The sequence below is a fragment of the Physeter macrocephalus genome, chromosome 8, assembly GCF_002837175.3.
Source record: "Physeter macrocephalus isolate SW-GA chromosome 8, ASM283717v5, whole genome shotgun sequence".
Lineage (NCBI taxonomy): Eukaryota > Metazoa > Chordata > Mammalia > Artiodactyla > Physeteridae > Physeter > Physeter macrocephalus.
This window is the reverse complement of record NC_041221.1, coordinates 46,039,331-46,065,148: the sequence shown is the minus strand read 5'-3', so window position 1 is coordinate 46,065,148 and position 25,818 is coordinate 46,039,331. Positions and strand designations below refer to the sequence as shown.

At 39.1% G+C, this 25,818-nt stretch overlaps 1 protein-coding gene across 2 annotated transcripts in view; it reads left to right on the top strand.

Annotated features, from left to right (window-relative positions):
- The first annotated feature begins 7,714 nt into the window (after positions 1 to 7,714).
- NADK2 (NAD kinase 2, mitochondrial) overlaps positions 7,715 to 25,818 on the top strand; it is a 46,383-nt gene continuing 28,279 nt past the window's right edge. Inside the window, exons 1-4 of one of the 2 annotated variants that reach the window (XM_024124079.3) lie at positions 7,715 to 8,151; positions 23,169 to 23,257; positions 24,151 to 24,239; positions 25,116 to 25,197. In XM_024124079.3, coding sequence (XP_023979847.1) covers positions 7,852 to 8,151; positions 23,169 to 23,257; positions 24,151 to 24,239; positions 25,116 to 25,197 — 560 coding nt within the window. In that variant the 5' untranslated portion in view covers positions 7,715 to 7,851. The remainder of the gene's footprint in view (positions 8,152 to 23,168; positions 23,258 to 24,150; positions 24,240 to 25,115; positions 25,198 to 25,818) is intronic. The other variant, XM_007111459.4, reaches the window with a different exon arrangement.

The window sequence follows — 25,818 nt, the reverse complement described above, 5'->3', positions numbered from 1 at the left end:
ATTCGTGACTATTCATGTTCAGTTGTACTCAATATTAAACCCAACTGAATACAATATTGTACAATAAATTATTTTAAATTTATATCACAGATTCTTCTAGGTGGACCCACAGACAGTCTGTTGCCTGTTCATGAGTGCTACCTACTATAAACATGACAACATCTACAAAAAGTTCACCTTACTGAAAAAAATCTAAGCCATCCTAATAACTAAACGAGAAGATCCTATTCATTCCTGGAACAGTTTTTATAGAAAAGTCCAAGAAATATAATTTGTTGCAATTAAAATGTTTCTCTGTGTAGTATAATAATTCTGAGGTTTTATATTTTGATTATTGTGGAGAAAATGACAGAATTTAAGAAACACATGGCCTTTGGAAGTTCAAAATTTTTCATTTTTGAAGAAGTTAATTTAGAATAAGATTTGGTAACTAATTGGGACTATTCATCACATTGATGGATACAATAGTTAAAATTATAAATTGCTGGATTTGATAAATATCTAAGATATTTATTTTTTTAGTCATATACTGTCTGGCCATAAAACAAATATTTTACAAAACTTCCAGAGTCACTTCTTTGAAAAATGTTATAACTGCATGTTAACATGTTATTAAATCATGTTTTTCTTCTGGGAAATGTGTATTTTCATTTAACCTTTGGACTTCCTAATTCTATAATATTATATATACATGGTATGAATTCCTTTAAAGAGAATATCTGTTCTTGCACTTGTATCTATCGCACCTTGTATATGCTTGACTCACGGTCAGTATCCAATATTTGTTGAAGGAATGAACAAAATACATTACCTGTGTATCAAAACAGTAACTATATGAAAAGTGAAATATGTTAACTTGTTCTTTGCTTTGTTTATGTAATTAAATTGTCATTAACATTCTAGTAGGTGAGGCTGTACAGAGACCTTTTATAGCCAAATGACTATTTTTCTTAAATGCCATTATTAAGGTAAAACACAGTAATTTCAACAATTGTGCAACAGAATTTTGATGTTCCTCTTTTGAGATTTGTTTCAGAGACACTTCAGGAGTTACACAAGAAAATTAGTCTCAGTACTTATAGACATATTTCAGTTTTCAATCCAGTATGATCACCCCATGGCTTCAAAATGACTTTTGATTGTGACCCCTATACAATTTCCCTATTAGGGGCATCTTAATCTGCTCAGGCTGCCATAACAAAATACCACAAATTGGGTGGCTTAAACAACAGAAATTTATTTCTCTACTTTGGAGGCTGGGAAGTCTAAAATCAAGATGCTGGCAAGGTTGGTTTCATTCTGAGGCCTCTCCTCTTGGCTTTCAGGGGCCACCACCTCACTGTGTGCTCACATGACCTCTTTCTTGTGGGAGCACGGGGAGGCGGTAGGGAGAAAAAGACAGCAGGTTCTCTGGTGTCTCTTTTTATAAGGACATGAATCCCATCAGACCAGGGCCCTCATAACCTCATCTAGCCCTAATTACCTCCCAAAGCCCCATCTGCAAATACCATCACATTGTGGGGTAGGCTTCAACATATGAATTTTGGGAGAACATAAACATTCAGTCCATAATGAGGAATAATTCACAGGACAAAATGATTTCTGAAAATGTTCTGAACAGTGACAGCATATATGGGATAAGAGTATAGCTTCATTTCTACTTTGAAGAACAATATTCACATGGAAGTATACATGTGAATACATATTTTTTAAAAGTTACGTTACTTTATTATAGTATATACCATAGATAATAGTAAAAGCAATTATATATATGCATTTATTGTCAAATCTAATGCTTGAAAGTTTAGCATATGAAAGTTGAATTACTCTTTTAGACTATAATTTAGCTAGTATAATTGATGAAAGTTTTGCTCTTTCCCTATCACTAACTATAACTTAGTAAAATTTAGCTACTAAGAGTATCTAACTTTCATTAATTCTTCTAGTGACTCCAGAAGAAATACAGTAAATAAAAGCCTTTACTTCTAAATTAAGCAATGACTCAGGAAGTGGAGAAGAAAAGTTAATGTAAGAGAGGAAGAGAGAAAAGGTTGAGAGAAGGAAAAATAAAAAACAGTAAAGAAGAGCTCTAACATGAAAGGAAGAATAAAAAGAATGGAAAATCAGAAGTTTTAAGTGTTTTCTTTTTAATTCTAAAAGAGTGACTCTGATGCAGAACACACTCGGAGGAGAATTTTCATTAGAAGCATAATATAAACAGGGAGACATTTGGAGAAGATTAATTAAAGAATTGGTTCTCTTATAAGATCTTAGCTGATATGGGAACATTGGGATTATGCTAAATTGTTAAAGTAATGCAGAGAAACAGAGATTTTCCTTATTTTCCTGACATGTTCATTCTTGACCCCCCTTTAGTTGTGGAGCTGAATTTTCTCAATGCCTCAAACATTTTATTTAGGGATTCTGACATGGCTACTAACAGCAGAAACATGATATTTAGCTTATGACTTTCAACCCATTTCCACTCTGCTATTCCTTCTTATACTCTTTATGCATATACTTAGTAATATTTTGGGGGGTAATAGAAATAGAAACATCTTATAGTTTCTCCTTGTCCTATATCTTCGTCTAGCCTTCTCTTTTTTGGCTGTTCTATATCCGTTGTCCTCCCCTTTAATGTGAAGTGATCAATCATATAATGACATTCATTTTCACAAGTTACTAGGTGGGTGATTTCAAAGCATACGCCTTCTTCCATAGAAGCTGCTTTTTAAAATAAATTTATTTATTTATTTATTTTTGGCTGCATCGGGTCTTCGTTGCTGCACGCAGGCTTTCTCTAGTTGCGCGAGTGGGGGCTACTTTCCGTTGCAGTGTGTGGGCTTCTCATTGTGGTGGCTTCTCTTGTTGCAGAGCTCAGGCTCTAGGCGCTCAGGCTTCAGTAGTTGTGGCACGTGGGCTCAGTAGTTGTGGCTCGCGGGCTCCAGAGCGCAGGCTCAGTAGTTGTGGCGCACGGGCTTAGTTGCTCCGCGGCATGTGGGATCTACCCAAACCAGGGCTCAAACCTGTGCCCCCTGTATTGGCAGGCGGATTCTTAACCACTGTGCCACCAGGGAAGTCCCAGAAGCTGCTTTTATTAAAAGTTACTTAGATAAAATATTCCCCCAATACACAAGATATATTTAATATGATATCCGATTATATATTACGATAATCTAAACATTCTTTTTCATCAACAGTACTTTTTTTTTTTTTTTTTTTTTTTTGCGGTACGCGGGCCTCTCACTGTCGTGGCCTCTCCCGTTGCGGAGCACAGGCTCCGGACGCGCAGGCTCCGCGGCATGTGGGATCTTCCCGGACCGGGGCACGAACCCGTGTCCCCTGTATCGGCAGGCAGACTCTTAACCACTGCGCCACCAGGGAAGCCCCCAACAGTACTTTTATACCAAGTTATTCAGCTTAATTGTAAACCAGCAAAATGTTCTCTCTTAAAATATTTTACATCCATTACCGCCAAAGCCAGGAACCCTTAGTTGTCAGGGCCTAATATCCTATACAGGCCTTAGAATATGTGCATGTCATTTTTTAAAAAGCCAAGGGGTGGTCGTATATATCTTTCAGAATCAGAATGTACATGAAGTGAGCTGGAGGGGGTTATAGGGATTGGTAAGGGTAGATCTTAACCTTTGTAAATCTTCAAGTTGTGAATATCACAGTGATATATAATTTCTTCCCCATAAAATGTTGAGAACAATTAGGCTTGCTTGAGATGTGGATACTGGGTAGGCTTATTCACTAGAAAAGAACACCAGCCTTGTCATAGGCAGGGTATGAGTTTGAAATTCAATAATACTACACATTATTTTAGTTGTTTGAGGGTAGTTGAAACTGATATTAAATCCATGAATGCCAACACTTTGGTTTGTTTGTTTTGCAATGGCCAGATTATACCCACAGTACTGAGTAATTTTTGACATCATACTCGGAATTGACAAACTCGAATACTTGAACATAGCTGAAATTTCTAAGATGATATTTGCAAACTATGGCATTGGAGGAGTTATTGAAATAACTGGCAAATGTTTAGCCTAATAAATACTTGATATAATAATTTTCAAACAATTAGAGGATTACCAATATTTCTTAATTTCTGCCAATCTAGTGGATGTAAAAGACTACTTCACTATTAGCTTAATTTGTATTTTTCTGATTTCTATTAAGGTTGAGGATCTTTTAGATATGTATTCACTGCTTGTGTTTCTTCTAAAAAATTTCTGTTCATAATTTTTGAAAAGCTAACCATGTCATTCTCTCCTTTCAGTGGCTTCCTAGCATATACAGGATAAAAGCCAAGTTCCTAAGCATGGATATAACACTTCATGTCTTTCACCCTGTCAACCTCTCTGGCCTCACCTCCCACTGTTGCCTGCCTCTCTCTAAATGTTCTAGGATTTCAGAACTGCTATTTTATTACTCCATATCTTTGCTCATACTGTTTCCTCTGTGGAATTCTTTCTTACTCTTGCTGTTTCTGGCTAATACCTAACTCATTCTTTAAGGTTTAGCTTGAGACATTTCCAGAAAGCTTTCTCTAACTCCACTTAGGCTGAATTAAGATTTGTTCCTCCAAATTCCTATAGCACCCTGTGAATAATTTTACCACTGCACAGACTGTATGTTCTTCAAGCGGAGAGACTACTTATTTATTTACCATTTTATCTCCAACACCTAGCAGGGTGCTTCGCCCATAGCAGGCAATCAAGTATAATTTGACCTCCACTGACGTGTTGTATACATAAGACTAAAGAGGTGTTATCCAACAGGAAGCTAGAAATAAGGATGTAAAGCTCTGGAGACAGACTGGGCTAAAGATACCGGTAGTAGCTGAAGTCAGGGAAGGGGAAAAGGGCTAATATTTGCCAAGTGTATACTTTGTAATGGGCATGTGGCTAGGCATTTGTACATATATTTACAGCTTTACAAGGAAGCTATTACATTTTGTAAATGAAGAAGTAGGCTCAGAAAGATTAAGGGAACAGTCCAAGGTTGACAAAGGTAATAAATGGTAAAGCTGAGATTTGAACCAAGGTCTTTTAAAATCCCAAACCCAAGCTCTTTTCATTACACAAGAGTAGATAGCTCATGCAGAAGAGTGGAGAGAGAGAGAGAGAGAGAGAGACACAGAGAGAAAGAGAGAGAGAGACAGAGACAGAGAGAAGGGAAGGCAAGGATAGGGAAGGACAGATCCCAAATATGAGCTTAGGAAGAATCCAGAAAAGGGACAGAAAGATGGGAGGACCACCATTAGGGACTGGTGTGCTGTGAATCAGAGTAGAAAGTTTCAAAAGGAAATGATAACCATTTCAAATGCTGCAGGAAGACCAAGTCAGTTAAGGGCGGATAAATGTCTTCTGAGTTTACAATCACATCCTTGGTCACCATGGAAATAGCAGTAATTAGTAAAGTAGCACGGAGAAACTCGATTACAACAGGTTGACAGATGAATAGGCAGCAGGGATGTTGACCAATGATGAACCAACTACTCTTTCAAGAATCTTAGCTGTAAAGAGAAAACAAGCAATATATAAAAGCTAGGGCATAAAAGGTTTTTGTTGTTGTTGTTGTTTTTTAAATTTAAAGATGTCATAGACATGAGCATGTTTAAACAGTGAAGAGGAAAGTCCAAAAGAGAGGGATAATTAAAGGTATATTAAAGGTGATAACCTGACCGAGTAATATTTCTGAGCAGGTGGAAGGAGATGGGATCCCAAAATAACAATGGACAAAGAGATATACCAAATGAGAAGATGTCAGTGTAGACAAGTTTGTAGCTGGAAACGGGGGAGATCCAAACATTTGAGTACTTCCAAAAATTTGAGTACTTATCTGTGAAATGGGAAGAAAAGGGGTCTGAAGTTTTGCATATGCATAACAAAACTCATAGACTTTGATCCAGAACAGGTTTTCTAAATTCATTTTTTCTGTCAAATGGACCAACTGACATTCTCCTAGTCACCAAGCTTCAAAGCTCAGTGTCATCTGTGACTTCTCCCTTTTCTTCCTTCCTAGTATCTAAGGAATTATAAAGTGTTGAACTAGTAAGACTAGAAAGGACCTTGAGGATGTTCAAAGTTACAAATGAGTAACTCACATCTCACAGAAGTTAAAGAGGTGGGCTTTAGGGTGCACTACCAGTCCCTATTAGCAGCTGCTGTGAGGCAAAGTTCCTGGCCAGAGGGGTCAGTGACCTACTAAAAGCAAACATCTATCAGACTGCACTGTGTATTTCCCAGTTTAATATACTACCTGGCACATAGTAGGGACTCAGTAAATATTCAGTGAACCCAAGAGGGAATGCTGGCGTTGGCGGCTAGCTGAAAAGTAAGTCACAGATTTGGAATCAATTTGGGCTTGGCAGAACCTTGGAATCACTCTAGTTCAACTCCCTTACTTTATAGATGAGGAATCTGAGGCCCAGAAAGATGAAGCAACCTGCCCAAAGTCCAAAAGCTAGTTATTGATAGTGTTAGGACTACAAAGAAGCAAAGAGAGTGCCAAACCAAAAAGGATCTAAAGAGCAGGAGGGATAAACATTAGGATGTGCACTGCCATTTGATTCTCCTCTTGTAACAGGAGCATTTTCTTCCATTACTTTTACTCTAGCTTTGATCCAAGTGTAACTATTCCAACAGCACCCAAGTCTCCCTTCCTCCTCCTGCCTCCCAATTTGTTCCACATTCGAAAGCCCGATCAAGTCATCAAACACTGCTCTCAGGACTCATTTCTTTCCAGTTAAAAGCCTTCAAAAGGCTAACTACTGCCTACAGGATAAGGTCCAAATTATTAACATTCTTAACCCTTCACTCTTTTCCTATCTACTTTTTCAACCATATCGTCCCATCTAGAAATTGTCCACTTGGCCAGACTCGTCTATCCATCACCCCCCAACTTTCTCAAAGGCTAACACTCTCCCCTCCGCCCCAAGTTTTTTGGCGGTTAGCAGGAGCTGTACCACCTGCGCAGTCCCACAGGGTACCATGCTTAAATGAGCCCGGTGCTCGGCTTACTGCTCTCTAGCCCTCTTGCAATTCTCAGCAATTTCTGAACAAGGGACTCTGCGTTTTCATTTTGCACTAGGCCCCGCAAATTGTGCAGCTGGTCCTGAGTCCGTCTCCTCAAACTCTGGCCCAGGGCTGGACATATCAGCCATCCAATACGAAGCGGCTGAATGAACGAACAAAGGGTCTAGTCTTATGTGCAATAATAAAAGAGTGTAGTCTTAGGTGCAGTAACGAAAAAAAGAACTGACCCCGAGCAAGAAGCTGCGGCCTCACGCACGTTCCCGCCAAGCCCTTAAAGCCGCACTCGCAGGCCCTGCGTAGCCTCAGACCGGTTCCAGCTGGGTTCAGCTCCAACACCAAATAGAATTCCAGCCCTTCCCCCGGCCGCAGCCAATCCCTGAAGCTCCTCGGCCTCCGAAACCCCTGCGAGTTATGATTGGCTGGCAGAGGTGGCCTGGGGGAGGGTGGAGACCGCGGGGGGAAAGGGGTGGAGCTGGAGGTCGGTCCCCGGGCGGGGAAGCGGCTACTGCGCAGGCGTCGTTGGAAAAGGCTCCCCAAACAAACACAACCCACCACCTGGAGGCCTCCAGCTTTTCCCCGCCCACCTTTCCCCTCTTGAGGGCTCTCCCGACTCCCAATCGCCCGGCTTTCTCCGCCCCCGTCAACGTCTGGGCACGTCCCCTTCACGGCGCCGGGCACGCACGGCTGTGCACTTAACCTCTGCCCGCCCGGCTGGAACGCAGAGGCCGGGGCGGCGCGAGCAGCGCGCACTGCCGGCGGCTGGAAGCGGAGGCGGGAGCCCGGGCCTGCAGCCGCTGCCGGGCCGACGATGACTTGTTACCGAGGCTTCCTGCTGGGCAGCTGTCGTCGCGTGGCGGGCGGCCGGGCAGCGGCGCTGAGGGGGCCAGGGGCGGGAGGCCCCGCCGCGCGGCCGCGGCTCGGTGGTGACGGCGGCGGCCGGCGGCACCTGGGGCAGGGACAGCCGCGCGAGCTGGCGGGCTGTGGCAGCCGCCCCGACGGCGGCTTCCGCCCGTCCCGGGTGGTGGTGGTGGCCAAAACCACCCGGTACGAGTTCGAGCAGCAGCGGTACCGTTATGCGGAGCTCTCTGAGGAGGACCTGAAGCAGTTGGTGGGTCCCGGCGGCCCCCGCCCTTGTGCCTCGGCCCGGCGCTGGTTCGCTCACTGGCTCGGCCGTGACTTTGTGGGGGGGTTCTGGGAATCGCTCCGCAGGCCGCCCCGGGGGAAAGGGAGCCTCTGGGCGCCGCTGTGGGCAGCGGAAAAGAGGCTGTGGTACCGCAGACACACCCCCTTTTACTGGGCAGGACTGCCAGGCCTGGGCACTCCGGGGAGCCGGTCTGCTTGAGCCTTTTCCGCGCCGGAACGTGGTTCTCAGACAAGGTTCCAGGAGTTTGTTTCAAAAGCTCACGTGTCTCCAGTGCTGGGCAGAGCAGCGGGGAAAATTTGAATGTATGTTGTTAAGTAGAAAGGTCCAGACAAAAGGCAGGTAAACAGGGTAATTATGAAAGAGTCTAGGTCTATATAATATAGTAGTGCCTCCACAACAGACTATATTTGGTATAGATATTTACTAATATCTTTGCAAAGTATATAAATACACCTAAAGGGGGAAAAAACCCTGAATATTATCTGCCTTCACTCTTATTTTTGGAACTTCTGATCCAATGTCCCCACCCACTTTAAGGAAACGAGAGTGATGATGCTACCATGAGCAGTATGTCCAGAAAAATCTCCATTGGAAATCTCTAATTGTTGACACTGCACCAAAAGGCTTTGGAATAAATCGCCTATAACCATAATCCTGTAGAATTCTGTGCAAGAGTAGACAGCCTGTTCTGGACTTCTGGTCCGTAATCATCAGCAATCTTTTGGTAATATTTTGTGGAGGTATCAAAATGGAATTGTAAATCATCCTTGTTTAAGTACTGACTGTTTTCAGCATTTAACTTCTTGACTGTTTAATGAGTTAATTGAGGAGGGTCCCTGTATTCATCGGGTGGCTATGCTAGGTGCAGATTTCTCTCCTTTTCTCTAAGTGTTTGAAGGTAGCAATTTATAGAAAACATTTGCATCATTTAAAGAGTAAATCAGCAAACAGTTGGAGCAGGAGGTCGGAGTAGTTGAGTTTGTGTTAGGGAGTGAAGTTGAGTGTGAGACAGGGAGTAAAAATGTCTGAAGCAAGCGTTTCTGATTTGGGAAAGAGGTGTGCCATATGGGTTGTACTCCTAATTTTGCAGATCTACTTTTTAGAAGTTGTCGGATGCCATATACCCATAAATATGTTCTTCATACAATTTTATGGAAGCCTCTCACGGCAAGTAAAAATAGTATACTTGATTGGCATGTTCAGAGTGTGGGATTGGGGGTCACGAGCTTGGAGCCAGGCCCAGGTTCTCTGTGGTTAACTTCCTCTACTTCTTTTTAACTTCCGTGGGCCTCCTTGGTGACAACGATACTTTTTGTGTTGTGCTGTCGTTTTCAAAGTGCTTTCACCTAGTTCAGTGTGTGAAATACTAGGATTGGACTAGGTAGCCTCCAAGGCCCTTTCTGGTATTTTAAAACTGAAGAACTTTTACAAGGCCTCAAGAATGTGAGTGGCATCTGAATTAGATTAATTCTTGGACCTCTGAACTAGATTGACACTAATCAAAACTTTTTAAATGTAAGGCAAATCAAGTCTTTAAAAATCGAACTACCTAGTACACCCACTCTGAGTATCTGAAGAGAAATCTGTAATAGGTAAATATTTGCCTATTGCTAAGTATGCTGTTTGGAATAAGAAAACTTTTGAAGTAAAACTTCTGGACTGTAGAACACAGTTTTGAAATAGTTGTTGTTGCTATCATTTCAATTAAATTTTACTGGATTTGTTTCTTACTGATTTGAGTTTTATCATTTATGTTAAGGCCAGTATTCAGAATGGCATAGTATTAGGTGGAGTCCGGACCAGAGATCAGGAACAGACCAAATAATACTAGACTGTGTGAAGTTGTTCTAAAATGGGATTCTGTAATAGGAATGATAAGATGATTAATACTGTTTGCTGTTTTCCTGGGGTAAAAGATACTAAGGTATATGAATCATGTGAATTGGGTATGAAAGAAAGTGGCCAAGTGCTTACTTGAGTCTTCTGGCACCGTGGCTGGCTATGTCTGTGGTGTCCTGGTAACCTGAAGTTATGTATCAGAGGGTTCTCTTTTGCTGTGGTGGTGGTGATTGTTTTGTGGCAAAATAGATCTCTATTAGGTTCCTTGTTAAAATGCAAATGAAAGGAGGGATGGAGTGCTAGTATAATTTCATATCCTGAAGGCTTGTGGTTCTCTAACTTTGTAGAAACTTAAACAATTAGAGGAAATACTTCTTAGCTGATAAAGCATGTACAGACTGGGTCAAAGTTTGACTTTCATTTGCTCTTTCATATTGGTTTTACATTGGTTTATTTTTAATTCTTGCATTTCTCTTCCCCCTAACCTGTCAGTGACTTTTCTTGTGAATAGAGGATTTCTAGTCAGTGATTTTACATCTACTGGCTCAAGACTTTGCAAGGGCTAATTGAACTATTATTACAGTTTACTTGCATCATAAGTGATGTAGCTGTTGGTGGTTGTGGAGCTTATATTAACAGGGTTGATGACACTCACAAACTAGACCTTTAGGTGAATCAAAGCTGATTGGAAAGGGTTTTGACGTCATAAACATGCCTTATTGGCCAAAGAGAATGTTTCATTTCACAGTATTTTAATACATACCAAATAAGAAATGAGCAGTTTCCACCCTTCTCTGCCCCCACTCCAAGTCTTACAACCCCAGAAGCAACCCCCTTTAATGGTTTCCATTTTTAGTTTTTTTAAAAAAATTAATTTCCTAATGGGATAGAATAATTTCATTTAGTGGTCCCTCTATTATTGGCTTAACATTCTTCCTAGTATTGCCTTCTTAGCAGATTTGGGAGTTGCTGTGCCTTGGATTTTGTTTCCCTTACTCAGTTTCCTTAAAACACTGGTGTAGCTTAGGTTGTAGTTCTTGGGTAGATAATATTTTTGCCACATGTGCAATGAGTGTAGTGTATGCAATATGAGTATTTATCAAATTAAAGAACATGATCTGGAGTACTGCCAGAGAACCTTCTAACGGAGCCTCACTCCTTTCAAATCTTCCAGACACAGGAACCAGAATGGTCTATCCAAAGTGAACATCTGGCCACTTTACTCCTCTGCTTAGAACCCCTCAGAAGCTCCCTATAACCTATAGAGTCACCCAGGGAATTCGTTAGAATGCAGATACCTGAACCTTATTTTCATCCCCCTCAGTATAAAGATTCGGTTTGTGAAGAACTCCCAGACTCTGCCTCTTTGAACTATACCCTTAAGGTTGCTGATGCTTTGTCCAGGGCTTTGCATTTTTAACAAGCTCCCCACGTTTGCAAATGGTCCCCAGATCAGACTTCGAGAAACATTATTGTAGGTGAACCTTTATTATCCTTAGTGTGCTAAAACGAGGCCTTTCATGAATTGACTCCTGTCCACCTCTTGAGCTTCATTTCTAATCAGTTCTTGTCTAGAACTTCATTTTCCATTGATTTCAAACGCTTTAATTTCCATTAGATGTTGTGCTTATTTAATTAACTTATTTATGGATCAGTAGCACGTTAAAATGGTTCAAACTGTAAACGATACAGAAGAGTATGCAATGAGAAGTCGCTTTCTTATTCCTGTCACCGGGCACTCAGTTTTTGTCCCTGGAAGTAACCAATGTTAATCAATTTCTTGTTTTTCCTTCCAGAAATAATATATACATACAAATCAACAGAGTGAAATATTCTTTTTCTTTATCCCATCCCTTTTTACTCAGTGATAACATATTATTTAAGCTATTCTGCACCTTGTTCTTTTTTTAATAGTATGTATATAGTACTTATTGTGTGCAGATGCTTTAATTTATTAAAATACACTGTGTAATGAATAATATTTGTGTTAATGAATCAAACACTAAAATACTTAAAACTGGACTTGCTGAGTCAGGAAGTATGTGGATTTGAAATTTTAATAGGTATTGCCAAATTGCTTCCCTTAGAGGCTGTGCCAGTGTATACCTTCACTGTATATATATATACTTCACAATATATGAAGGTGCTTGTTTTTTCATAAACAGTTTAGCATACTTTGGGGTCTTTGCCAACCTGGTAGGTGAAAAACGGTATTTCAGGGTAGTTTGATTTGCATCCATCACTGTCTTTACCTTTGTAGCCCCTTTTGCTTTGAATGCTCCTCCATCCTTTAGCCAATTCCTGTTCTTGCTGTGAGGTGAAGCTTACACATTACTCTCACAGGAAGCCATCCTTGGTAACCTTGCTGGGCCTCTTTCTGGCCACCAGGGTTATGTTAGGTATTCTTCACTGTATGTTCATGATACATATGTTTTTGAGATTTCCATTTTAGTATATTATCTGTGGTTATTTTCTTCTCTGGAGTTGAGGACAAGGACTGTATCTTACTCATCATCCTCTCTGCCTTTCCATCCCCACTAGTTAAAGGTGGTGAAATGTTTCTGAATTTTAAAAAAACATTTTTAGTTCTTTTCACCCTGAGGCTGCCAGTCTAGGGCCTTATTTCCAGCTGTCAGGCTTCCGAAGGATGTTAGTTGCTAAAAACTTAAGGTAGAGCTTACTGATGTGAGTGCCCTGAAAGAGATTTTATGGTTAAATATGTTTGATAAACATGAGCCTAAACAAAAGATGATTTTTATATGACTATGAATTTTTTGGGGGGGGTGCATAAAATGTTTTTAATTCTGTGGAACACAACTTGGAAAATAGAGGCTTAAGGTATACTCCTGTAAATATTTGCAGTTAAATAGGAGACTCATAAAGATGTAAAAGGATTGAATATCACAGTAGCTGGAATTAACCATTAACAGAATCATTGACCAATATATTTTAGAGCCCTGATTTTCAACCTACACTATGTATCAGGCTTACCTGGGGGAGCCTGTAGCCAGCCAGGTAAGCCTGATACATACAATTTCATTTACAATGAAATTGTAAATAACATTATTTTTACTGTGATCACTTTTTCTGTATTTTTAATTATATGGCTTAAGCTCTGAGTTAAGATATTATGCACATTAATATCTTCTCAGCTAGTAAAGTATAAGTTGACTTTATTTTAATATTGTTTTGTGTCTTTGAAAAGTTACATCAGTAATACCATATTCTTTAGAATGTGTCTATTTTTTAGAAATTTTCTTATTCACTGTTGGTTTTGAAATTTATCTGTGTTGATATATGTTAATTCATTTTAACTGCTGTATAATATTCCATTGTTTGGATAATTAGGTTGTTTCCAGTTTTTTCACTATTTAAAAAAAATGCTGCAATTAAAAATACAGGGCTTCCCTGGTGGCGCAGTGGTTGAGAGTCCGCCTGCCGATGCAGGGGACACGGGTTCGTGCCCCGGTCCGGGAGGATCCCACATGCCGCGGAGCGGCTGGGTCCGTGAGCCATGGCCACTGAGCCTGCGCGTCCAGAGCCTGTGCTCCGCAACGGGAGAGGCCACAGCAGTGAGAGGCCCGTGTACCGCAAAAAAAAAAAAATAATAATACAAATAATTTTTCCATAAGCATTGAATAACTCCCTGATTCCCAGTGTTCTCATGAGCCACTTGGTAGACTTGAACATTTTTGCCAGTGTGATGAGGGTGAAATTGTATCTTTTAATTTTAAGATACTTAAATATTAAAGAATAACAAAGAATTTATAGGTGAAGGGGAGAGAACAGTACTAGTCAGACAATGGGAAAGGTCATCTTTTTGCCAGTAAAAAGAACTCAAACATTGGTGACTTTAATTCACAGTCAGAAAAATCTTACATCATGACGTACTCATATTTGAAATAGAAGATAACATGAAGCAGTTTACCCTTGTTACATGTAGTATAGTTTATAATGCTGGTTGTGATCACTGGGTTGGTATGGTAACCATTCTAAGGGCAATTTGAAAATCATTGCTCAAGAGGAAGTAATATTGAGGCTAAACAGGTAAGTGGGCCTTATAAAGTTGTTAAATGCCATGGTTTTATGTCCTAGTGGTTTTCAGTCTTTTAGCAGCAGAACACAACCCTTGCTCAGCCCTACTCTCTTCCCCACAGTAGTGGAGGGATGGGTCAGTTTTCTGAGACGTCACCATTCTGGGACTAGTATGAAAGCAGGCTTCTGGTGGGAGTGGTTAGATGACGAGGGGAATAGGAAATACTCTTTAAGGAAGAAACTAATTTAGAAATTCCAGAGGCAAGCTGTTGCATGAGACCAGATAAGAGTTGATGTTGCCCAGAACTCAAGCAGTGGCAGCATGAATGTAAAGGACAGATTGGAGAAACAGTTTACAAGTATAATTATTGGACTTCACCATTGGCTGGCTATGGAGATTGAGTGTGAAGCGAGAATTAAGGTGACACCTGGGGTTTACTTTGTTAACTAGGTAAATGGAAGTATTATTAACTGTTATATGGGATTCAGAAAAGCAAATTAGAAAGGGGAATATATAATCAGATTTAGATGGTTTTGGGGAGCGGTACTTGATCTACCTGTGGGTGAATATAAAAGTAGGCATTTGAAAATTTAAACCTGTAGCTCAAGAAACAAGCTTGCCCTAACAGTTTAATTTCATAGGTACTGGTGTATACTTGGTAGATCAAGTCCCTAGAGTGGGGAGATAACGAAAATGAAGTGAGAATGGATAAGAATGCCAAGGAAGGTAACTTGAGCAATCCCAACATATAAGGGAGTAGGTAAACAGAATTAAGGGGAATGCAGAAGTAGGAATAAAACAATGGGGAAAGTAAAGGTGAGAGTCTGAGGTAAAGAATAAATGAAATAGAAATGATCCAAGATAAATACCAAATATAGCTGAAGAAATATTTAGGGTTCCCTGCACCTGGCCTGATCATACTAGGTAAGTAGTTTACTTAACTGTCAATCAGGTACCACTAATCCTTTTAAGGCAATTTTGAATGGTGCTTGGTGTACCATTTAGTTAAGTGAATTCTTCTAAGAGTGCTTAAATTATGCCTAGTTGAGTTTACATACCAAACTGTCATTGTCTCACAGGTTGGTGAGACAGTGTGTTAAATTTATGTGTTAAATTTAAAAAGACATATTTCCTTCCCTTACTGGAGTACAAAATAGTAACGCTCAGCTGACTAGTAAAACAAGTTTAAAAAATTTGTATTTGTAATAGATTCAGTTTTGGTCAAGTAAAAATGTCTGTGATACTTTAAAAAAAGTGTTTGGGCCGTTTAGAAAATAGCCTATCACCTCTGACCTTAAGGTGTGGTGAATTTCTGTCCCTTCAGAACCCTCTTTTTTTTCCTTTCATGCTGTGTTGTGTTTTAACCTCTGAGCTGCATGGGAAGAAGTGATGTTGGCCTTTGGAGATTTTATAAGAAGATTCTATTGCTAATACTGAGTGTGTCTGCCTGTAGAGCTTTTAGATTCACACTGCTTTTTCCAAGTATCCTTCTGAATAATCATAAAAAAAAGTTGTTTTTTATTATTATTTTTTTAATGCCGATAGGAACTAACAAGCTTTGGGGGAAAAAAAGGAAGAAAATATTAAGAACTTTGTTACTGATACCTAAGGTGTAGCATTGCAGAATTGAAAATGTATTCTAAATTTCAGTAATTTCTCTAATCTCTTAATTGTAAGACATTTTACAGAGAATTCACGTGTTCTTGTTTTTGTCTGATTGAAGTATGTTTTTAAATCTTTGAAGTGTTGTTATTTTCTGAGGGGGTAGCTAGAAATTCTTACTAGCCTTTGAGTATTAAAAAAAAAACTTTTTAAAAAATATGAGCCAGTTGAATAGTGATTTAAGACTTTCTAATTGATGCTTTTTATTAGTGATTTTAAAAAATGCCTTATCTCTTAGCTGCCTAGTTAGCCAGTACATGTTAGTGCAGCTTACTAGCCCAACCAGCTAGATTGTTTATGAAAATAATTAAAGAACTTGTATTCTCTAAATAAATGTATCGAGCATGAGTTGTTAAAGAATTAGTTCACAAGAAGAAATGTGAGTGGGAATAAGAACTTATGAAGTGACATTTCTGCTCCAATATTAAGTATTCTAATGCTAAATGAACTTTGTCTTTAGATATGAAACTTCAGTGTTGCTAGCAAAACATATTAAAATCGTGGAAAACTTAGTTTTCTATTAGTTCTCTATAATTTTTCCCCTGCAAATTCAGACCTCCTTCACCATGTCAAATTGAAGTTTCATAAAACTCAGCTGCTGAGTAATCTTAATTTTCTTGAGTTTTCTGAGAGCCAGGAAGTAAGCACCAAAGCAACTGAACCACCAGATTAGAAGTAATAGTACCGATATGTAGGATTTATGTCCTTTATTCCTGGGTACATGTTCTATATTGTGCAAGCCAAAAATGGGAACATAAGATAAAAATCTGGACAGTGAATTGAACTCTGAAGGCCAGTTACCCTTAAGTTTTATTTATAGCAGGTTAGAAGCAGTAAATTTGATGAAAACATTTTAATAGACTTTTCTACCTTTGAATAAGTTCTCACTGTCTGAGTTTTCAGTGCTGCATTTAATGCATTTGATTGAGCTCAGCTAATGTTTAACTGAAAACAGTAGTAGGCACTCACATATCTGAATGAATAAATTCAATTTTTTAGAGCTTAATTTCTAGCTATTCAGTGTTTACTCTTGAAATGGCTCATGAGAGGTAATTATTGTAAAAAAATAATATAGCCTGGTAACTAATCTGCTAGAAAATCAGGGGCTTGATATTGAGCAGGTTAGTTTGAGATGCCTGTTAGATATCCAGAGAAAGATGTCAGAGACGCAGTTGGGTACCTTCACCTGGAACCCTAAAGATAGGCCAGGATTAGAGATTGCAATTAGGAGTCATCAGCATCGGCATACAAGGTCTCTTAAAGCCTTGCAACTAGAGATCCCCAGGGAGAGGGCAGAGGAGAAAATCACTGTGATCCGTATTTACTGGAAGGTGGTTAGTGCAGTTTTAGTTAATCTGTGGTTGGGTAATGGAAGTAATAATCTGAATATTAATGCTATGTTCATCCATATTTAGAAATGATACTCTTAGAATAGTTCTTCAACCCTGATTTACATTGATTTGTTGATCAAAGTAAATGAACGATTATCTAATTATTACCTTGCTTGCGGCTTTCCTTTAGAGAAAATATTCTTAACATTGGTTTGCTCTGTCTAAATATAATGAGGTTTATATCTAGGCATTAAACTGTTGTACAGGCTGTCTCATTTAGTATATGCGAGTTAACATCTATGGATTAATTTTTTTTTTCTATGTGTGGAATTCAGTTTATTTTTTTTTTAATTTTTATTGACGTATAGTTGATTTACAATGTTGTGTTAATTTCAGGTGTACAGCTAAGTGATTCAGTTATATATATATATATATATATATATATACACACACACACATATATTTATATACATATATATAAAACATTTTTAGATTCTTTTCCATTATAGGTTATTACAAGATATTTTGAGTATAGTTCCCTGTGCTGTACAGTAAGTCCTTGTTGGTTATCTATTTTAGATATAGTATTGTGTATATTTTAATTCCAACCTCCTAATTTATCCCTCCCCACCCCTTTCCCCTTTGGTAACTATAAGTTTGTCTTCTATGTCTGAGAGTTATTTCTATTTCATAAATAAGTTCACTTGTATCATTGTTATTTTAGATTCCACATATAAGTGATGTCTTCCTCTGTCTGACTTAGTTCACTTAGTGTGATAATCTCTAGGTCCATCCATGTTGCTGCAAATGGCATTATTTCATTCTTTTTTATGGCTGAGTAATCTTCCACTGTGTATATATACCACATCTTCCTTATCTATTCATCTGTTGATGGACACTTAGGTTGCTTCCATGTCTTGGCTACTGTAGATAGTGCTGCTATGAACATTGGAGTGCATTTATCTTTTCAAATTATAGTTTTCTCTGGATATATGTCCAGGAGTGGAATCGCTGGTTCATATGATAGCTCTATTTTTAGTTTTTTAAGGAACCTCCATACCGTTCTCTATAGTGGCTGCACCAATTTATGTTCCCACCAACAGTGTAGGAGGATTCCCTTTTCTCCACACCCTCTCCAGCATTTATTATTTGTAGATGGACTAATTTTCAAATAGCCAAATATGTCCTCAGCTCCTCTTCTGAAAAGCATATGTTTCCCTGTAGATTATAGAGTAAGGACAACACTGTTTTAAAAGTCTTAACCCATTATTCATAAACAAGATTGGGAAGGTAGGTGTCAAAATATTACACTAATTATCCCCAGGTAATAAGATTATATGTAGTTTTAATTTTTCATGAATGTATCTTCCATGTTGTGTTGTTTTTATAACCTTTTTAAAAAGAAAAATACATATTATTAAAAATACTGTCTAAAAATTGGTTTTACTTTATAATTCAGTAAGTAATGATTTAAAATAAAAGAATATATTTAAGATTGTATTTTGGACAGGTACTTGAAAAACAGATTTTGTATCATAAAGAGGCAAGGCGTAAGGGAATTTGGAAAAGGAAAGAAAATAACATGCTTTTTTTTTCCTTCCAGTTTTATTGAGATGTAATTAATACACAGCACTGAATAAGTTTAAGGTGTACAGCATAATGATTTGACATACATACATCATGAAATGATTATCACAATAAGTTTAGTGAACATCTGTTATCTCATATAGACGTAAAATTAAGGAAATAGAAAATTTTTTTTTTCTTGTGATGAGACCTCTTAGGATTTGCTCTCTTAACTTTCATATATAACATAGAGCAGTGCTAATTATAATTACCATGTTGTCCATTACATCTCTAATACTTATTTATCTTAAAACTTTGTACCTTTTGACTGCCTTCATCCAAGTCCACGTCCCTCCATCCCCTGCTTCTAGTAACCACAAATCTTACCTCTTTTTCTATGAGAGAGTTTGTTTTTGAAGTATAATTGATCTACAACGCTATGTTAGTTTCTGTTACAGAACATAGTGATTGGTATTTCTGTACATTTCAAAATGGTCACCACATGATCATTTCATACCTGTGACCCATTTATTTTGCAGTTGTAAGTTTGTACCTTTTAATCTCCCTCACCTATTCTTTCCTTCCCCCACCCCTCTCCCCTCTGGCAATCACCTGTTTGTTCTCTGTATCTATAACTGTTTCTGTTTTGTTATGTTTGTTCTTTGTTTTTTTTTTTTTTGATACCACATATAAGTAAAATCATATAGTATTTGTCTTTCTCTGTCTGACTTAATTGGCTTAGCATAATAATACCCTCTAGGTTCATCCATGCTGTCGCAAATGGCAAGATTTCATTCTTTTTTTTTCAAGGCTGGGTAGTATTCCATTGTGTATATATAGGCAGCATAGATATGGGTCTTGTTTTTGTATCCATTCAGCCCCTCTGTGTCTTTTGATTGGAGCATTTAGTCCATTTACATTTAAAATAATTATGGATAGGTGTGTACTTACTGCCATTTTGTTAATTTTGGGGGGTTGTTTTGTAGTTCATTTTTATTCTTTTCCTTTGTGATTTGATGACTATCTTTAGTATTATCTTTGGATTCCTTTCTTTTTTGTTCATGTGAATCTATTGTTGATTTTTGGTTTGTGTTTACTGTGAGGTTTATATCTTGCAATCTATATATACATGTAACTGTTTTAAGTTCCTGATCTCTTAAGTTCAAACTCATTTTTGCTCCTTCCTCTCATGTTTACTGTTGGGCATCATGTTTTACATCTTTTTGCATATCTCTTAACCTACTTATTGTGGATATAGATGATTTTACTGTTTTTGTCTTTTAACCTTTTTACTAGCTTTGTACGTGGTTGATTTACTACTTTTACTGTATATTTGCTTTTATCAATGAGCTTTTTCCTTTTGTAATTTTCATATTTCTAGTTGTGGCCTTTTTTTCCCCCTCTGCTTTGAGAAGTCCCTTTAACATTTGTTGTAAAACTGTCTTAGAGGTGCTGGATTCTTCTAGCTTTTGCTTGTCTATAAAACTTTTGATCTCTCCATCAAATCTGAATGAAAGCCCTCCTGTGAAGAGTATTTTTGGTTGTGGGTTTTCCCTTTCTTAACTTTAAATATATCATGCCACTCCTTTCTGGCCCACAGAGTATCTGCTGAAAAGTCAGCTGATAGCCTTATGGGAGTTCTCTTGTTCATAACTTGTTGTTTTTCCTCTGCTGCTTTTAACATTCTATCTTTATCTTTAAGTTTTGCCATTTTAATTACTGTGTGTCTTGGTGTGGTACTCTTTGGGTTAATCCTGTTTGGGACTCTCTGTGCTTCCTGGACCTGGATGTCTATCCTTTCCCATGTTAGGGAAGTCTTCAGCTGTTATGTCTACAAATACGTTCTCTGCACCTTTCTCTCTCTTTTCCTTCTGGGACCCCTATAATGTGAATGTTAGTATGCTTGATGTTGTCCCAGAGTTCTCTTAAACTATCCTCATTTCTTTTTATTTTTTTTCCCCTTTTTCTGTTCAGCTTCAGTGATTTCCACTACTATATCTTTCATCTTTCTGATCCATTCCTTTATGTCATCTAATATACTGTTGATTCCTTCTAGTGTATTTTTCATTTCAGTTATTTTGTTCTTCTCTGTTCGGTTCATCTTTATATTTTCTAACTCTTCGTTAAAAACTTCTAACTTCTCACCCTTTTCACTTCATCTTCTCCAGAGTTCTTTGAACAACTTTATGATCATAACCTTGATCTCTTTATCAGGTTTAGATTGCCCATCTCCACTTCACTTAGTTCTTCTGGGGTTTTATCTTGTTCATTTATTCGGTACATATTCCTCTGTTGCTTCGTTGTTCCTAATTTGCTGTTTTTATTTCTATGTATTTGGTAGGTTGGTTATGTTTTTCCAACCTGGGAGAAGCAGCCTTTTGTAGGAGATGTCCTTTGCATGCCAACAGCACACTCTGCTCTGGTCTCTAGACCTGTGTGCTCTAGGGGTGCCCCCTGTGTGGGCTGCATGGGCCCTCCTGTGATGGGCTGACTACTGTGGGTGGTCTGGAAGGCATGGCTGGCCCCAGGTCTGGTTGGTTGTCAGGCCTTGCCTTGCGTAGTGGCTGCCAGCTGCTATTGGGTGGGGCTGGGTCACGAGGCTGCTGGCTGTGGGGCCCTGGGGCTCCTTGCGTTGGTGGGCAGAGCTGGGTTCTGGAGTAGGTGGTTGCGGGGCCAAGGGCCCCGGGTCTAGTCTTGGCCTGCCGATGGGTAGGGCTGGTTCTCGACATGACTGGCTGTGGGGTCGGGGGTGTCTCAAAGCTGGTGGGAGGGGCCGGATCCTGGGGCAGTTGGTTGAGAGGCCCAAGGTACCCCAGAGCTGGTGTTGGCCCACTGGTGGGTGGGGCTGTGTTCAAGAGGCTCTCCAGGCTGGTGCCTTCCCACTGGTGGGTGAGGCCAGGTCCTGGGGTTAGTGCCATCACACTGGTGGATGCAGGTGGTCCTGGAGTCTCTGGCTGCAGGGCCCTGGAGGTCTTGGAGTCGGTATTTCAGCCCACAGGTGGCCAGGGCCAGGGCCCAGGGGGTCCTGGGGCTGGTGCCTACCCACTGGTGGGTGAGGCTGGCCCCCCAGACTGTTGCAGGCCCACTGGTGGGAAGAGCCAGGTCCTGGGGTCTCTGATTGCAGGGCCCCGGGGGTCCCAGGGCTAGTGTGCGCGTACTGGTGTGTGGGCTGGGTTGGGCCCTCTGGTGGACAGGGCTGGGTCCTGGGGTATCTGTGGCCTCGGGGTCTTAAGGCAGCAGACCTGTGGGTTCACATCCTGGCAGTAAAAAGCTAGGAGGATTCCAAAATGGTGCTTGCCGTCGCCAGCATCCTCGTGGTAGAACGAGCTTCCCAAAATGACTGTCACCAGTGTCTGTGTCCCCAGGGTGAGCTCTAGTTGCCTCTTGTCTCTTCAGGAGCCTCTCCAGGATCAGCAGATGGGTCTGACCCAGGCTTTTTCAAATTACTTCTTCTGCCCTGGGTCCTGGAGCGTGTGAGATTTCGTGTGTGCCCTTTAGGAGTGGAGTCTCTATTACCCAAAGCCCCAGCTCTCCTGAAAGTAAGCCCCGCTGGCCTTCAAAGCCAAATGTTCTGGGGACTCTCTTCCCAATGCAGAGCCACTGGGCTGGGGAGCCAGTGTGGGGCTCCGACCCCTTGATCCTTGGGAGGAACCTCTGCAATTGTAAATTATTTCCCCCCTGTTTGTGGGTTGCCCACCCAGGAGTATGGGTATTGACTATACTGCATCTCTGAACCTCTTACCTGTCTCGTTGTGGTTCTCTTTTATATCTTCAGTTGTAGATGATCTTTTCTGCTAGTCTTCTGGTTTTTTTCTTGAATAGTTTCTCTGTAAGTAGTTGTAATTTTGTTGTATGCCGAAAATAACATGCTTTTTAATTCTAGCATTTACTTAGTGGACATATTTCCTACTTGATGATTAAATGGATGTTTCTAAACTTCTCTCTCAACATTTTACTTTATGGATTATTTAGAAGAATATACTTTAAAAGAATATTAATGATAAGATAGTGACATTATAAACTATTCTAAATGACTAGGAAAAATAATCCTTGAGGGCTATATGTCTGTATATCTAAAAGTTATCCATTCTCAAGCAGCTAACAAGCCCTTTGTTTGGATTGTGTAAATTCCAAATAGAGTTCATTAATCTGAATACAAGAGAGCTGAAAATCCAAGTAGAACAAAGGTCGTCTAACTGCCTCCTAAAATATTAGTTTGTCTTTGGTCTTCAGTAGCCACATGCAGTATGTTAAAAATCCATTTAGGAAAAAAAAAGCACTCAAGCTGTAAAACATGAGACTTTTGAGATCCCGTTAACCACATGATTCAGGAAACTTACTGCTGTATTTGGTATTAAAACCAAGTTATGATTTTCTGGAACCAGACTTTCTAATTAAGTTAATACTTGTAGGTTTCACGTATAGTCATTAACATGTATCTTCAAAACAAAAAAAAACCCATTCTGTTTTATATAGGGCTTTTTAAAGAAATATAATATGAAATATATATTATGTAATAAGGCAAAACTTATTTTATTTTGATATAGCTTGCATTGAAAGGCTCTAGCTACAGTGGACTGCTTGAACGACATCATATTCACACCAAAAATGTAGAGCACATTCTTGATAGTTTACGGTAAGTCTGTGGGATCAGGTCTTGAGTGGGACTTTCAATTTTTATTTTTACTAGCAGCTAATACTTAGATTTTTAGTAAAGATGACCAGTATAGAATCATTTTAAGAAAATTATATCATGGCTAATGGACCTGATATTATAGTGTTTTTAAGGAAATTTTTATTGTACTCTGAAAATTTCACAGATTTTCAGTTATTATTTGGTCTTCCCAAGAAGTGCCTTTTCTACAAAGAGTTAATTTTGTACACAGCAGGCTTCAACTGTAGTGCAGTGTTTTATTTCTTAAACAGAATAGTGAATTATGTAGATGTTCATTATAATAGTCTTTGAATGTCTAAAGATTATAAGTACAGAAACTTCAGTTAATTAGGGCCTAAATGAGTCAGCAGATAAGTTTCTGTGTATGCAAGAGAATCAGTGTGAGAACATGCAAATTAGGAAGTATTTTAGTCACTTTCAGTGTCTGGCACTCAATATTTGTTGAATGTAAAATAACAGCTATTCACTTTTATAATGTAAAAAATTGTCTCTCTAGGTGTTAGTCTTCTGGGCCGTTTTGAATTAATGAATTTTAGCATCAGAAAGAGTAGAGAAAAGGAAATGCAATTCTGATTAATCAATATTGCTATTCGTCAAGGGCTTTAAGAGATGTTTTTAAAGCACATGGCGATTTGGGATAGTCAGTTTTTTCATATGCTTCCTATAGTTACTAGTTAATTGGTTGTTGTGGTTAAGTGAAAATGAAGCTGACCTTACAAAGCTAAACATAAATTTGTTTATAAAACAAACTTGTTTATGTATTTTAAATCTCTATTGTAATAATCTGCCTCTCAAAAAACATACCCCTTTATGTTAGTGGAAATTTTATACATGCTTTACTTTTTTTATCTTAGGAACGAGGGGATTGAGGTTCGTCTGGTAAAGAGGAGAGAATATGATGAAGAAACTGTTCGATGGGCAGATGCTGTCATAGCTGCAGGAGGTAATAGTTTTGCAGAGGTAAAGGTGCTGGAATATGGAAATGCTCTTTAATAATCATGTTGCCAAATACCCTGTGGTATAGCTGTGATGAAGCTTTCAGAGTCCTATCATAAGACGAATTTTTGGATTTTTAGCATCAGGTTTTAAAAGACGTGCTTTATACAACATTTTACTTTTCTAGTGAACGATGTTACTGTGAGGTTCTGTGCCTGTATTTCTGTGTGTATATTTAAAGTGTGTATTTAACTTTAAGTATGATTCAAAGGATTATTTATAACTCTTTTGGTGTAGTTATGCCAGTCTTTAGAAAAAAGTTGAGTTTAAGAGTTTAATGAGATTAGATAAATTCCATCCCTCTTTGGCCCCAATATACTTCCACTTACACTTGTTTTTTCCTGAGCTTTATTATTATGTTAGTGACTGTTCTCTATAAACCTTTACATTTTTTTGGAGAGAAAAATCCAAAGCTGGACACTTTTGTTGGGTGTATTCTCATCAAAATAATTTATGAATTGGGACTGATGTTATGCGAGAGGGAAAGAGGATTGGTTAATAGAAGTGTTAGGGTTAGAGTAGCGGTTCCCAGCTGGAGACTACTGCTGGCATCCAGTGGGTGGCCAGGGATACTGCTCACCACCCTACAAAGTTCAGGACAGCCCTCACAACAAAGAATTATCTGGCGTGAAGTGTCCATCTTGCCACTGTTGAGAAATTCTGGATTAGAGTGGGAGAGATAATACAGAGGGATAGTGGGTAGAAAGGAGTAGACTGTGGCAGAAAACAGGATGGGGTGCAGGTAGGATTATTAAAAGAACTAGTGTTCAAAATGTTAAAAACTAGTTTTATAACAAGTCTGGTTATGTCTTATGTCCTTTAGGTGATGGCACAATGCTTTTGGCAGCAAGTAAAGTCTTGGACAGACTTAAACCAGTTATTGGAGTAAACACTGACCCAGAACGGTAAGGAAAAACTTTTTTGTGCTTTGCTTTGCATAGTACCTGTTTATGATAAATCTTAAATTTGGAAGCTCCTTATCCTAGTGGTACAGGGTGTTTACTATGGTGCATGCTGTGTAAGTGGAAACATCACCGTTCCTGGCTATCGTGAATGTTAGAACCATGTTCCAAAATCATTTTAGTGATGAAATTTAGGCATGTAGAATTGACCTCTACCTTTAGTAGATTTATCTTCTTTGTCGTTATTTTCAAGGACACAGCTCTCTTTTTGAGCTTAGGTATGAGAAATATATATGCATTTAGCTGGCATTGGTGGTAGAAAATTATGGTATGGGATGGACAGGTTCTCACATTTGACTTCCCGGATAGTTTGGGAGTAATATCTGTGGGAGAATAGACTTGAGCCCTTGACCCAGGTGAGTACTGGTGACTTTGGTGTTGCTGGAGATGGATGAGTTAATGATGTTCCATCTTCTACCCTTCTTTCTGGCTCTCATCTACATTCCTGAATATGCCTCCACTCATTTCCTGGGTGACTTCATTGACTTAATAAATAGACCAAACCCTATTATCACTTTTTTTCCCTTTCCTTAGCTTCACTGACGTTTATCCTCATTCTGTTCC